This window comes from Clarias gariepinus, chromosome 27, assembly GCF_024256425.1.
Source record: "Clarias gariepinus isolate MV-2021 ecotype Netherlands chromosome 27, CGAR_prim_01v2, whole genome shotgun sequence".
NCBI classification, from domain to species: Eukaryota; Metazoa; Chordata; class Actinopteri; order Siluriformes; family Clariidae; genus Clarias; species Clarias gariepinus.
In genome coordinates, this window is record NC_071126.1 from 19,763,257 (window position 1) to 19,779,220 (window position 15,964).

Below are 15,964 nucleotides of genomic sequence, written 5' to 3' on the forward strand. Positions count from 1 at the left end.
TCTTTCATTTATGGATGATGGAGGCTACTGTGCTCATCTGAACCTTCAATGCTGCAGAAATCTTTCTGTACCCTTCCCTAGATCTGTGCTTCAATACGGTCTTACAATTCCTTGGACTTCATGCCTGGTTTATGCTCTGACATGCACTGTTACCTGTGGGACCTCATATACTGAAGACAGGTGTGTGTCTTTCAAAATCATGTCTAATTAACTGAGTTTACCACTGTTGGACACAATCTAGTTGTAAAAACATCTCAAGGATAATCAGAGGAAACAGGCTCAAACTTGAGCTCAATTTTGAATGTCATGGCTGTAAATACTTATGTAGATGTGTATTTTTTGTTTTTGTTTTTTATTTTTAACAAATTTGCAAAGATTGGTTGGCAGCCCCGCAAGGCGCAGAAGGATACATTTGTTTGCTGCAGAAGGAGAAAAGCAACTGGTTAAATAGAACACAAGTCATAATCCAATATGACAATAATGATAAGGAAAAAAATGTTTGTATACATATTAATTGTAAGATTTTAGCTAAGCTGTGCTAAACTGAGCTAAAAACACCATAATTCAATTTTCATTTTCTAGGATTGAATCGTATGTGGAATGAAAATCTAACCAATCACTGATGAGCCTGAATCCTTGTAACCAATCATAACACAGAAGGCAGGACGTCGAATAAACATAGGAAGTGTAACAAACATTATCATCATCAGTAATGACAGATCTATTTAAAAACAACTTTAAAAACCTGTTTTATACAAACACTGGGATTAAATAATCTCTGCATTTTGTGATAAATTGCAGTAAAACAGTATGTTTTAACTAAAAAATATAACAAACAAATGTGGCGCATTCTTTTTCTTTTTTCTCCTTCATGTTTCTTTAGAAGCTCAGGATTATACAAAGTTAGTAATATGCAAAGATGATTAGAAATGTGGCATGCTTTTACAGAAAAATAACAAATGAAAGGGAATTATCTTTAATAAACTGCAAAATTGATACCAAAAAATAAAAAATAAATAAATAATGCAATGCAGAAATACACCAGGATCAGCATTAAGCCTGGCATGCTGCGTGAGATAACGATCCTCTTTAGGCCTTTAAGTCTTTGAACTTGTACAGTGATTTGCAAGTAGTTTTATGCAGAATAAATAAATTAATAAATAAATAAATAAATAAATAAATAAAATTCTTTTCTAGTGGTTCGTCCTTCAGTAAAAGGACACATGAACTGAAAACGAACATCTGTCTCTAATTTACAGACATTAGTGCTTGATTTAGGTTTTCTCATACAGCTATACTGTACCACCAGAAATATTTTTGCATTTAATACTGATTTGGGGGCGGGGCTACAACTAAGCTCAGTTTATGATGTCATAAGAAGCCTGAACGTTTTTGAAGTTTATGATTAGTTCTTTAATCTTGTCATTTTTAATGTAATATTGGTGATAACTTTGGCACGGGTTTTATGCCGGATGCCCTTCCCTTTTATCCGGGCGTGGGACTGGCACTGTGGCTGGGGTTTGGGCCTTGGGTGGGAGTTGAACCTGAACCTTTTACATGGAAGGCGAGAAACATACTTGATCAATTAGTTAATTCCCTGCTTAGTTTTTTTTAAATGTATTTAAGGCATGATTGGATCAGAATCTGTCTAAATTTTCATCCCACTTCTACACAATTACCATAAATATTCCTTGGACCAATCCTGTGGTGTGTGTGGTGCTACCTTTCCTCAGTTCCCCATCCACAAATGTAGCTCCTACAAGCAATTAGTGCCGGTGATTTCATGAGAACAAAGCCAGGATGAAACTGGCCATGTCACCTCTGAATCAAACAACCAGTTCTCACACACGTTAATTTCGAGGCTACAGTAAATATAGTGTAGGTAGCTGTTCTATATACTTCCATTTGGATTATGAAAAAAATAGCTGGACAGGCCACGCCCACAAGTGACAACAGCTTGCTAGTGTAATAGTAAGATGCAACAGGACTAGCGGTGGAGATCATTGAGTTCAGTCTGTGTGGGTTCAGTGTTTGTCTGAAAAAAAAAGCGAGGACACAAAGACGACAAAAAGCTTCAACGTTATTGATATAAAAATAGCAACTTGCAGTGCTGTTACTGAAATATGGAGCTGCACTTGCAAAGTCAGTGAAGAGAGCAAGTCTGAGAAATAATGTCTGTGTGTGTCTGAGTGTGTGTGTGTGTGTGTGTGTGTGTGTGTGTGTTCAGCATGTCCTTGAATCAATAGCCTGTTATTTTCCCTCCTGCAATCAGACTAGAAGATGTTTCGGCAGTGAAGCCGTGATGGTATCTGTCATGCTTTATAAATCCATGTCCTCTTCAGCAAAGAGGCCAAATCAAGTTGGTGTGTGTGTGTGTGTTTGTGTGTGTGTGTGTGTTTGTGTGTGTGTGTGTTTGTTTCCCATCACCTTCTCACTTTTAAGTCTGCATCAGGAACTGATTTATTCAAATCAAGGAACATTTATCTAACCTATCTTAAAAGTTCAGAATTCCTGCTCACAAAGAGATGAGCTCTCCATCATCTACCGTAAACAAATCACCTTTTCATTATTAAATGAGATCCTCATCACCTCATCTTTACCGCACACTAAACGAAGGGAACTCACACTCTCCGGTCCACTTGTCGGGGTGGAGCATCAGCCGAGTTTTGGCGTCCTCCAGTTCCCTCCTCAGGCTCTCGTGCTTCACCCTGAGCTCCCGGATCTGCTGCTGTCTCTTCTCCAGCATCCTGAGGCGAGCGCTGAAATACTGCAAGCCCTGCGATGAGAAACCGAGCGGCCGAGCCGCGTTTAGAGCCAAACGACTGCCTGGCACTAGCCCTTTCACATCACAGCATGCTCTGGGCTTAGACTACATTGAGTCAGGAATCTCGCTAAGTCTAAATCCCTAAGGAGAAAAGCTGACGTGTCCAGGATAGAGGAGCTTTCAAATACAAATTGCAGAAAATACAGATTACCGTAAAGATACACAGCCTGATGAATTAATATCTAAGGCAATTCTTAAAGTGGGGCCCATGGTCTATGGAACATAACCAGTGATGACGATGATTTTTGTTTTTTGTAAAGTTTTTGGAAAACTACTTGGTGTTCTACTGCTTCAGAAAGCTCTCTACATTGTCTTGCAAAAGTATTCACCCCTTGAGAGTTCAGTGAAATTAAAATAGATTAAAATAGAAAAAACCCAATGTTAAAAGGTTAGACTTCATATGGCATGGCGTGAATATTCTTACAAACCCATCCCATCTAATTTAAAGCTGGACCAGTTGCACCTTGAAGAAAGGGCAAAGAAATAAATAACCAGTTGCTGGATGCGCCAAGATAATGGAGACATGTCTCAATTTTTGACCTGAAGAGAAATATAACTTAATCAAAAGTTGGCTCGACAAATAATTGACTTTGGAGGTTGTTGCGAGTGGTGAGGGTACACTTAAGATCGCCCGTTTGTGCCACAATACTAAAAAAATATTTTTCACCTTCAAAAGGGTTGGTATGTTGTGTAAATTAAATGATAGACGCCTTCCCCTTTCCCTTAAAAATCCTTTTCTATTCCAGATTGTAAAGGACCAAAAAAACACCAAGGGGTTGAATCCTTTTGCAAGACACTGGAGCTCCAAAAATGTTATTTGAATCAATCCAAAAGTGTCCATTGAATTTCTAATCTAATTTAATTACAGTTAAAGACGACCCTAATTAGCTACACAATCTTTAATTAAAAGCCATTCACTGTCACTGGAGCTGACACCCTGATGTTGATTATTTTCCTATAACACCATGCACTGAAGGATTTTAATCCTCTTATACCACAGCAACTCTCTCTTGAAGCTAATATGGCAACAAAAACGCAGATTGTCATTTTACCTAGAAACTAGAAAACCTAGAAAGAAGTGTAAATTCCTCTGTCCTGGGGATATAAAAAAAAAAAAAAAGCTACTGCTTTACCTCTGACACTAGAGACACCCTTCAAAATTCTTATATACATATCTTCATTACCATATCAATGATTTCCAATCTGTTTATTAACAGTCAAGCGTCTGCTATTTAAGTTCCGTTACAGAGCGATAACGTATTAGAACAAGCATTTTAATACGAACCTGAGCTACAGTCAGAGCTGCTGTTACAAAAAATTAATCATCGCATTCTGACCAATCAGAATACAGAATTTTAGCCAACACTGTCATGGTATACAATATTTCACTTTAATTAACCCATCCTGAAACGGCTGACAGAAGACAGATGGGCGGATGTTTGCGTATGCTAATGTGAATATAATTGTCAGATGAAAAATCCGTCTCTTTGTCTCAGGCAATCAAATAAAGTAAATGAGAGGAGTCTCTCGATCATAAAACGGCTCCCCCTCCCCGTCCAACTTCCCCCGCGACTGCAGAGAGAACCCTTTCTCTTACCCTGAACGGCTGAGGTCTTTAAAGATGAACTGAAGCTTATTCGAGAATAAATCATTCCACGTTCCGCAGGCATTGCGGGTCACACTAGCAGGAAAGGTTAATGATCCGTGGACGTGCAGCACAGCGCTGGCTGTAAAGAGCCATCAGACAGATTGCGGATTGAGAGAACTCACCTCGTTCATCATCGCACCACAAGCTCAAAGTATCTGTCATATTTAGATGAGACGTCGCTAATTGTTCCTGAGATCACCTCTGCGCATGCAAATTCCTGCCGCAGTCACGGTGGTCAAAGAGAAGGATATACTCGGGGACCACTGCAGGTGCTTAGGAGTTTTAATTAACATCATGCTCAATTAGGAATGATGAGCTCGGCTGCCCCTTGCAAGTCATCACACTGGAACAGTACTGGAAGCAGGAATGCACTCATTCTTGCAAACACCTGTATGCACTTTTTCATGCGTTTTTTGGGCTTTCTATCATCCTCAGCTCTGAAATTAATTGAGGCAGTTGCCGAAAGGATGCATATATAATATATATATGCATTCATTATATATATTTTGCAAAGTAATGTTGGGAAAACAGTTTACTAAGAATGTTACCCAGTAAACGATTAAAATAAAAAAATAACAAGGTTTTCCTTTTTTTTATAACACCAGCTCAGACAACAGTGCACCTGCAAATTGCAGGTTTTCATTAAAACAAATCTATATTAATAAACAAGGAGTCATAGTAATAGTAATAGTAATAGTGCTTTTTTACTACCAGAGGTAAAGCTTAAATTTAAGTTTCTTGACATTTTAGCATGGATATATACTGTACATAAAATATGTTTTAATGTGAATATGGAACTGATATAAAACTTTTTTTAGGGAGGTGTTTTATACGGTTGTTTCACTCACAAACACAACGCAGGCTCTTAACTTTCCACACAGTTCTTACCAACCACATGGCAAAAAAAATTTAAATCAAGCATGTACACTGAGTCTTCTCACCTCAGTCACCATCCCCTCCTTGCGTCTCTGCAGTCGCTCCACGTCGTCTATCTCGTACACTTTAATTTCAAAAGCATCCTTCAGGGAACCTCCCAGCGGAGGCAGGTCCACCCACTGACCTGCAGCTCCAGCCTTCCTGCCAGGGGAGGAATTATCCGGCAGGGGAGCAGGGATCAGCCGCCGCCGCTGCAGGCCTGGAGAGGTCAGACAGGGTAATGCTCTACATCTGGGCCGTAGGTGCACACCAGGAATATCCAAGGAGCTTATAGGCATGCTTTTTTAATATGTATGTGAATGTTACAGCATTTAAAAGTGGATGAAACATCAAAATAGTCCAGAGTGGGGCCGATTATATTGGGATTAAGGGCAAGATGGAATGATTGTCTCTTTGTGCAAGCTATATGAAGAAGCAATTAAACAAAGATTTCTAATAAGAATACAAAACATAGTCCACGTGTACACCACAATGTGGTCTTGAGTCTTGGTAATAAATATTTTTAACTTTTTTACATGCATACAGTATAATAAGTAGTATAATATGAGTACTTCTGGTGAACATAGTGCCAAAGAATGCATGCAATGTGACAATATTTCAAACTAGCATCTCTAGACATAAAGGTCTGAAGATGTTATAGAATATCAGCAGTATTATCAGTGAAACATGGTTAGCTGAAGCAATCTAGACATGAGAAATGGATATGTCCTTGAAAGAAAGTGTCAGGCTCCTACTCGCAACCTTTCATCTAAAAGCAAGATTTCTAAAAACAAATGCTGACAATTCCTGGTATTTATATCAGATATCATTTCTTAGGAAAGTTCAGAGAAAATGGCATTAATTCCTGGGTGACTTGGAAGCGAAACCTACCATTGGCTCTCTTTTTGGGAGACTTTGACACCTTGGTTCGGCTGGAGGAAGATACTCCGCTCTCACTCATGGAGTCGTGGGTGGATGATGCACTACCTGTGGTTTCACTATCTCTGATCATGCTTTCATAGCCACTGCTGCCTCCACTGTGGTAAAACAGAGCAGTGCGGCCCATGGCCGGAGGTAACTCCCCACTAAGAACACTGCTGTTGTCACTACCATGCCCGCTGCTGTAGCGTTGTGGTCGTCGGGGAGCAGTGATCTTACTGTATGGTGATGGCAATGAAGAAGGCAGTAAAAGTTCAGCAGACACACTTGTCTGATCATCGTTAACTTTGCTGTGTTTCTTGGGGCTGCTTGATGCTAGCTCACTAACTCGGCTATTAGCAGCTCGAATGGCTTGCTTTGTGCCCATGACGGTGCCTTTACCTGCTTTGTTACTTGCGCTCATAACTGAACGAGTTGATGATTTTCCACTTGGAGGTAGGTTGACAGTCCGTACACTTGAGACAGAAAATGATTTCGTGGCACTCAAAGGTTTGGAACCATTGTTAGACAAGGACTTTGTTCTGTTTCCATTGCCAACCATGGCTCTAGGACTCACATTAGCTTTAATCTGCCCTAATTTGCTGAATCCAGAAGTACTGGTTGATGGAGGGGATAGGGGTGCAGAGGTGGAGCTGGTAACCCCAAGTCTTGGTACCATCCTATTACTCTTGCCATTACCAGCTAGGTTAACACTGTTGCTCTCTCTTATCATTCCTTGTTTAGATCCAATAGATGACAAGCTGTCACATCTTTCAAGGGAGAAAAGACTTCCAAAGTATCTTCCACTGTCTCCTTTTGTGCCTCGTGTCTGAAGACTGGATCCTGCCTTTAAGCTGAATGATTTAAAGCTAAATGAGTCCCCTCTAAGCCGAACATCAAAATCCCCCTCAGAGACTGTCACTTTGGATGATGAGGATCTGGATGCATCATTGCTCAATGACCGTAAGGCACTAGGAGACACCAAATCGCGCGTTTTCTGGTCCAGGCTAGACTTTCTAATGGGTGGAGCAGGTGGTGACATGCTGCCAGACTTTGGGAGTAAGCTGCTCTTTTGCCCATTTGGACGTTTCCCTAAGGATGAATATTTCAATGTTGTACTTGTTGGTATGGCATCGTGGCCCCACTTGGACTCTGGGGAGCTTTGAGGCACTGTGATCATGCCAAGTGTTGTAGCCCCTCGTCTAAACTGAGGCATCCTGCTCAAAGTCTCTCCTTTTTTAACACTGGATTTTTCACAACCGTCCACCACCCTTTGGGAGGAACAAGATGGTGGGATTTTTGGAGAGCGTGGCATACTGCTGCAGCTTCCACCTGTGATCTTCCTGGATGGGATTCCACTGGTGCCAGATTTGGGTGGCTTTCCTGCAGAAATGAATTCTGTAGTTCTTACATCAACCTGACTGACAGTAGGCACCCAGTGTTCATCTGTCCTGCTTCCTTGCCTCTGTAACTCTCGGTTGAAGCCGCTATTTGTCTCAACAGATGAGGTAGGTTTGTTTTTTCTTGGGAGAGTAGACTGGTTCATACTAGATATCTGTACTGACTGTGAGGAGCAAGTGGCATTAGATTTCACAGATTTTTGACCTCTGAATGATGTTTTATTTGTATCAAAAACTGGTGGGCACTTGGCTATAGGATTTTTCTCAAAGGTCCCTGATTGGTAATCAAACTGTGAAAAAAAAATTGCACTGTTACCGAAAGAGCTCTTTGTGCCTTGCTGGGAGGAAGACTCCAAACATAAAGCACCAGGTATATTTGTGGTTGAAATCTTATCATGTATGTTCACCCCCTTTGATGAAAAACCTCTAGGCGAGTGTATAGCATCAGGATTCAGTGTTTTTCTGATAAATGAGCCTTTGGAAGATGTGCTGTGGTCAGATGACACCTCTTCTTTTGACCTTGCATGCCCTTTTTGTGCACTGTCTACTTGTGATACATATGCGTCAAACTCATCATTGATGCTGCTAATTATACTGACTGGACGTGATGCAGATGCTATAGTCTGTGGGGAGCAGTCACTGTTGAAGCTGATTATGCTAGAGGGTCGGCCATTGTCTGGAATCAGACCACTGGGTAACTCCTCAACCACGGTAAACACTAGTTCGTCTTCACCGTTCAGTTCAACAGGTTGCTGTAAAGTGACAGTAGTCCTCAAGACATCTCTTTCAAGACATCTGCTCTGAAAAGCTGCTCGGAGATGGCTCAATTCCACTGGGCTCTTACTTGGATGATATGGTACTCCTTGCCTGAGGGCTGGCTGGCTCATACCGACTGGAGGTGTCCTTGTGGCTAAAATACTATCACTGGCCAAATTTGAGGTCTTTTCTAATAATAGTGAGGATTCCTTGTCGAGGATGTCCTTCTCTCGAACAACTGACTCAGGGGCTTGAGCTGAGGTTTGACCAGATACAGCCGGTTCTGAGAGCACTTTGGAGTTCTCCATGTAAGAAAGATTTTGGAGGGAGGATTTTATCATCTTGGTACATGCATCTGTTGCTTTAGGAGCTCCTCCTTGAGTCTTAGAGACTGTCTGAGGTCCTTTTACCTCACTGATGAAAGTAGCTGTGCTCTCACTTCCATCAATACACTCAAGGCGTTCTTGTAACTCTGCAAATGTGTTGCACTTCAGATGATCTCCGTCTGATTTGGGAGCCTCTTTTGCACGCTTTTTGTTCAATGAAGGAATGATAGGAACAAAGGCTGGAGGGCCCTCATTGTCGCTGAGTTCACAGTCAGAAATATGGGCTCCTCCAGGACCGACATAAATAACTGTGTCACATGAGTGCTCACTGCTGGAGGAGTAGTCCGGATCACTGGATAGAAGTGCCGGGTGGTCTGGGTCTAGAGCCACTGTTCTGGGGTGAAATGGTTTTAAATGAGGTGGTCGTCGTGTTTGTCCTTCCTCACAAGAGCTCTCTCCTCCTGAAGAACTGGAGGCATACTAAAAAAAAATCCCGAAAGATAAACATGTCAAAAGACTATATTGACTCGACTAAATCTACCAAATATTAATAAAAGCTGTCAATATGCCTTTGTAAATTAAACGCATGTACCTCTGGCCTACACTATTGATTACCACTACAACTGACTGATGCTCTCAAAGAAATCTATCAACCCACCTTTAGTAGACTGCTTTTATAGATATATCCACTGAGGTGACATACACAATTTTAATGATTTCTCCATTAATCTATAATGCAAAAGTAAACACATGTGCTGTATGCATGAAGCAGTAAACCAGCCAAAAGAAGAGATGAAAAAGAGATCCTGCCTTGGATTTCTTCTTCCTCATGCGATGAATACGAGAGGCTAACTGCACAGTGGAGAGTGACTCAGGAAAACTGGCCGGTGAATCTGAGATGTGGGCGATCATTGTGGTTCTGCAGTTGATGTTGCCCAATGATTCCCTCAGAAGCATAGTGAGCTTGCTATCCCTGAATAATACATCAAAAATCACTTTGTTAGACAAAAAGCAAGGCAGAAATCTATGCGCTTTTCTCCCTTAAAATCAAAGAAAGCTGATCTCATCTCAGTGCAGTGCACATGCTGGTTGTAGAAAATGAGCATTTCGATGAAACCTTTTACACGTTCTACTGTACTCATCCAGTTGTTTTCTACCAGGGGGTACACAAGGTTTCTTACACAGTTTGTAACTTAAGTGGCTTGATGACCCGAGGATGCGCATGCAAATTAGCGTGTCTATGGTTCTCGATGCTGCGAGATATACTGTACCTTACATTTAATTGATATTTGACATGTTGCACACTGACATACCTGTAAGGAACATGCTTGGCCCCATTGGCTAAAGCAAGGATGACGTTCCCCAGAGCGGCCAGCGACAGACACTGTCCTCCACCTCCATCTCTTGTTCGAGTGAAGTCAGATTCACAACTCCCCAGGTCCAGAAGATGTAGACGACTCCGACCCCCAGACACTGAACCAGAAAGGAGATGTATGTTAACAAAACATAACCTTCTTTACAGCAATGGCCTAGGACAATGTTTTTTTATGTATATATCTATGTCTAAATGTTATCTTCCATTAAACACAAGTAGTAATACAATTAACATACTGTACAGACTGGATAAGATTCATAGACAGTATAACTATTAAGTAAAAGAATGTGTGTACATGATTGATTTACACAGCATGAGCGATCTACGTGGATTCATCCACCCAGCCAAAAAATTCAATACGGGCACTTGCAGCTCACTTGGCAATGAAAATAATGACGGAATCTGGGATTACAATTACATTCCAAAGTCGTCCAATATAAAGTCAAGCACTAATGCACACAAAGTAGTGATTCAGAAGGCACATTTCCAACTGCTATTCCTTTAAACATGGTGCGTTTACTGTAAATGTAGGTCACTAACCCAAAGACGCCCAGGATCATTACAGCATTTTACATTTTACATTTACATTTAGGCATTTGGCAGACGCTCTTATCCAGAGCGACTTACATTTTTATCTCATTATACATCTGAGCAGTTGAGGGTTAAGGGCCTTGCTCAAGGGCCCAACAGTGGCAACTTGGTGGTTGTGGGGTTTGAACCTGGGATCTTCCGAACCGTAGTCCAATGCCTTAACCACTGAGCTACCCCTGGCCCCAGCAGATAGATGAGGCACTTATTTAGCTTTGCATCAGCAGGATTTAAATCTCTGAGCTGAGAATGCCAACCAGGTTCTCGCTTGTGCCAAGCTCTATAAACATTCCACAGGAGGAGGCTGAAGTGCATTAGGTATTGAAATGTATTCTAACAATGGCAGAGGGACGTGTTCTGTGGTCAGGACAAGAATGAAATACGCATAATCGGATAAATGGCGATTTCATGTTGGGATGTAACAAAAGAGCTTGCACGATTAGAAGTGCTGTCATTAAGTTATTTAGAGCGGAAAGAAAATTGGGGAAATTGAATGCAAATGGAAGAAAATTGTCTTTTTTTATTTACTAAGACTACCATTAATATAGCTCCACCCACTTTTCATTCTGATCTACAATAGACCTGCCAAGCTTTAGTGATTGTTTGCATGAGATCTGAATTTTAACATTCAAATATACAATAAATAAATAAATAAATAAATAAGAAAGAACACCATAAAGCGGGAATGATTAACAGTTGCAAAGATATTTAAAATATTTGATAACTGACATTCTGGTGGCTCCACCTCCTTTCTCCTGTTAATATGTTGTATTTTCAGGATTTTTATCTTATAAGCTGATATGTTTGTTGGCTACTTCTGTCACGGTATTGCAAAAATGTTTTGATTTCCTTCACAAAAAATTAAATAAATGATTGTGTTCAATTAAACATTACACTGTCTATCTGTTAACGTCCTACTGTATATAAAATAATGCTGCCAAAATTCTCAGTTAAAAAAAGAGTCAAATGTGCCAATCTTTTTGGCTGAACGAGTGAAAGAGGCACTTTTAGGAGTTTTACACCCCTCTTGATAAATCTGACATCTTTTAGTGCCAAGTCTGCTTAATAGGAAAATATTCAAGAGGTATGAAAACGCCTGGTGTGAGTCTCTGATTAGACACAGATACAGTAGGATGATGTCGTACTTCCTCCTTTGGCGCTCTTCTCCATGCGGTACTGGGTGACGTGGAGGGTGAAGAGCATGTGAGAGTTGCACTGCTGCTCCTCAGCGCTGTCGAGTCTGCTAGTGCTCCGTGCCGATAAAGCCGAGTCCAGAAAGAAGGCGGCTCGCTCTGCTGTGGACGCCCTCAGCTCACTCTGATTCTGAAGCTGGAATAAAAAAAACAAAACAAGATCTGTTAGGATGATAAGGAAGGGGACAATAAAGCCTGGATATTCAGTATGCAGAAGTAGACTTCCATTTAAAACCTTTAAACAGTGGACAGTCCTGAACCTAAACCTAAACATTTTTAAATTCTGTATATTCTGTGCAGTCGGACGTACAATAGTGAATCATTTAATAACAAAAAACTGCATAAAGATTTTCTTATAAAAAGTATCAATACAAATAACACTGTTTGCATTTATGATAATAAAACAGCTTAAAAAACAATAAACATAATAAAAAAAATTATATTAAATTTTTTTTTTGTTGTTGTTTAGACACTTTTGGATGGAAGACAAATGTTATTTATTTACATTAACAATATTGACAATAAACATGTTATTTATTTATTTATCTATTTATTTATTGTTCATGTATTTGTTGGTATGTTTGCTTGTTTGTTTGTTTACCACCGTATTAATAGACTATGTTTTCCAGTCAAGTGGGATTTAATAGATTTTTATACACAATAAACCCTTGAATTTTCATTTTACATGTGAGTTTGTGTAACAGAAATGAATGTTTTTACCAAGAGAAGATATAAATAGAGAAAACACAGCACCCTTCCCTGACCCAGTTACCTGTGAACCCGAGATGGGGTCCTCCTTGAGGTAGACGCCCGCACCCTGGACATCCTGGAGAGTTCCTGTAGGAAAGTCGGCCAGGAGGTCCGTCAGCACTTCGTCCCGCCCGCTGATCTCCACAGCCGAGACGCGCACAGAGAATTGAGCACCGGCTTTCTCTTTCCTCTCCTCGATCAGCTTGAAGAGCCAGGAGATGGCACACGGGGCGACGCCCAGACTCTGAGTGGAGCAGTCTTTACCAATCATGGTGTAGGTTTTACCTGTAGGAAAGAAGCAGTGCTGATTCAGGGAGGGTGCTGAAGCTTAAAGGTGTGGAGGTTAGACAAAAAGCAAGCAAATGGGAGGATAAATGGAGGCATTTATAATGTACTCAAAGTCATGAGAAAAAATGGTAATAATATTCTTTTTAAAATGTTATCCATAATAAACCTGGAGCTGTATTATGGCTATAAAGAGACTGGTGATAATTAATAAGATATAAAATATCACGCTGGGTCAGGCACAGGCTCACTGTGGGGGACTGGTGTAACACAACAGGAGGGAAACACTTTCACACAGTGTGCAAAAAAAAAAAAAAAAAAAAAAGGAAAAAAAAAAATTAGAAGGAAAAAAAAACATTGAAAAGAGCCTGCAGTGATTTCCCTGTGACCAACAAAGACATCAGGACTAATTAGGCCATCAATTAACCACGTCGAGCTGTCTTTGCTTAAATACGGCATCAGAGCACCGTGGCATCTTGTGTGATGTGATGTGATGTGATGTGATGTGATGTGATGTAATTTAACTCACTAAAGCTGTCAGTTTGTACAGTAAAATAATCAGCGGAGTCACTGTTCCCAACACGCATTTTAATGCGCACATCCATTAGTGTTTTATTTCTCTTTTACTACAGCACATTAGCCAGTCAGTGTCATTTTTTATTTATTAAAGAATGACATCATCTTTTTTTTTTTTTTTTACACTTTTTGTATATTTAAAATTTATACTTAAGGTTTATTAAAGGATTATTAAAGGTGCTTTCACTAAAATCTCTGGAGTGAAGTGAAAAAAACCATAAAGAATAGTAGATGAGCTCTGACCGAGGTTGGCGTGCCCGAAACAGAAGATGCACCCGTCAGCGCCGTTGACGACAGACTGAATGACCTCCGCCACCGTCCCTGAACACACCTCCGGCTGTGAATATTCAACAGATATGCAAATGAGTCTCTGACATCATCAGTTTTTTGAGCATACATTATCTAGGTCCCCATGAAAGAAGATAGCAGCACTGGGGGATACAGCTCCGGAGAGATAAATGACTTCTGAACCCTTACTGTAGTATTATCTAACGGAAGGACAGATGAGTGATTAATGAATTAATATTAAATGACAGACATTTCACGCGTTGCATCACATGTCGCCAAAGCCTCCGAGGCTTTTAATAAGGATCTCACTGCACCACGCTGCACCACAGAGAGCGAGGCATGATTACGACCTTTGCCTTCAGGCTGACAAACATAAAGAGACGGGAAATGTGATGCTTTTTCTTTTGAAATTACAGATTTGTATAAGTGTGTGTCTGCCTGAGGAAAGGGCTTGTACTGCCTCTGATGTCGGCTTCATCAAAGCCTTCTTTCTTTTGAACAACGTGGAACTGCCGCTGATGATGTTGAGGCAGGAAGTGGTGGAACCTGCTGTAATTAAATATATATATATATATATATATATATATATATATATATATATATCTCCTGCTTCACACACACATAAATATATACACCTCCTACTCAGTAACATTCTCCTTAAGGGTGGTGTTCAAAAGGAATTATCAAGGCTTGGAATAAGGACATTATAACCTTATAACATTAGAGCATCATGACGACTTACATTCACTGTATGTACAGGAAAATATATTCAGTCACAGAGTCTTCATTTTTTGTATAATAAATGTTTAAGAGGAACATAAACATACTTGTGAGGCATCCTGGGTGAAGACTGCATCGAAGTTGAAGATCTTTGGGGCCGTGCTGGAGGAAATGCGTCTCTGACCCGCACCGCTAGGTGGAGGCTCGCAGAAGGTCAGTTGCTTCTTATGAGCATCCACCTTCAGGAGGGACATGGACTCGGACGTGTCCTGTTCCCCTTTAGCAGGACAGATACGCACCATAACTTTAACCTGTCAAGTTTACAAATGGAAGAAAACATTGCTATATGAATATACAACACATATTAAATAAATGCATCCCAAAGATGGATTGATTTGGTTTGTTATTCAATTTAAATTGCTTTTCACAAATAGATTGCCTAACCATTTAACATTCTCTCGAAGGAATAAAAAAAAAGAAGAAAATGTTTGTTTTTTTATTATTTGTTTAATCAGCCCCCTGTAGAGGCCTCTTCCAAATGGTTGAGATGTCACTTCATGGTATTCTCCAGTTAAACTGGGCTATGTGATGAACTTCTGGGAAATTGAGGAATAAAAGTGATTAAGATTTACAGAAGACTTCAAGCAGGTGTGCTCGGAGCCCATGAACATTCTATGTTCATTGTATGTGTGAACTGTAGACACAATCATTCACCAACACCACTTTATACAATACAGAAACTCGGCTGGGAAGTTAACGCCACATAACCCGTACAGTCCTGACCTCGCTCCAAGACATTTCCACATGTGGGCAGCATTACAGATCTGAAGGCAGTCGCATTTAACTTTAACACTCCATCAAATTCTCCACTACAGTAGGAAAGGAATTTTTTTAAGTTTAGCATTCCTCAACCGAATGGTAGATATGGCTCAATCAGCTTAACTTGAACACATGTTTAATGAGGTATAGTGCCTCAAAATTATATTATAATATTAGGGAAAAAATAACAATAAAGTGAAGCAAGCATCAATCAAGTGTATGTAGAAATCCCAAAATCCCCAGAGTTTGGCCTGTCCGAATCTCCAGAACACATGACACTTCTGTAAAAATCCTGCTTTCCGGACAGTCCACTTAAACTCCAAATCTTTGTTAAAATCTCATCATTGTTTCAGGCTTACAGCTGATTACATTGTAATTAAGGTGATGCTCATTTCCACCTCCGTGGGCTGGTAAAGTCCTGTCAGTCTGTGTTTAGCGTTTGGCTTTTATAGTCTTCCCACCAGGGACGGTTTCAGAGTCTGGAGCTATAAAGGTCTGAACTGCCTTCACTTCATGCTAGTGATGAACGAATTCGTTTGTCAGAAAGTGAAAGGCTCGACATGCTGAATGTAACTCACACACA

At 40.3% G+C, this 15,964-nt stretch overlaps 1 protein-coding gene across 1 annotated transcript in view; it reads right to left on the reverse strand.

Moving 5' to 3' along the window:
* kif26aa (kinesin family member 26Aa) overlaps nucleotides 1–15,964 on the reverse strand; it is a 54,445-nt gene that overhangs the window by 1,387 nt on the left and 37,094 nt on the right. The window contains exons 4-12 of the mRNA XM_053489559.1: nucleotides 14,670–14,873; nucleotides 13,798–13,891; nucleotides 12,716–12,978; nucleotides 11,896–12,079; nucleotides 10,101–10,260; nucleotides 9,598–9,760; nucleotides 6,279–9,267; nucleotides 5,414–5,607; nucleotides 2,626–2,776 (exon numbers count right to left, since the gene is read on the reverse strand). Of these exons, the coding sequence (XP_053345534.1) occupies nucleotides 2,626–2,776; nucleotides 5,414–5,607; nucleotides 6,279–9,267; nucleotides 9,598–9,760; nucleotides 10,101–10,260; nucleotides 11,896–12,079; nucleotides 12,716–12,978; nucleotides 13,798–13,891; nucleotides 14,670–14,873 (4,402 nt within the window). The remainder of the gene's footprint in view (nucleotides 1–2,625; nucleotides 2,777–5,413; nucleotides 5,608–6,278; nucleotides 9,268–9,597; nucleotides 9,761–10,100; nucleotides 10,261–11,895; nucleotides 12,080–12,715; nucleotides 12,979–13,797; nucleotides 13,892–14,669; nucleotides 14,874–15,964) is intronic.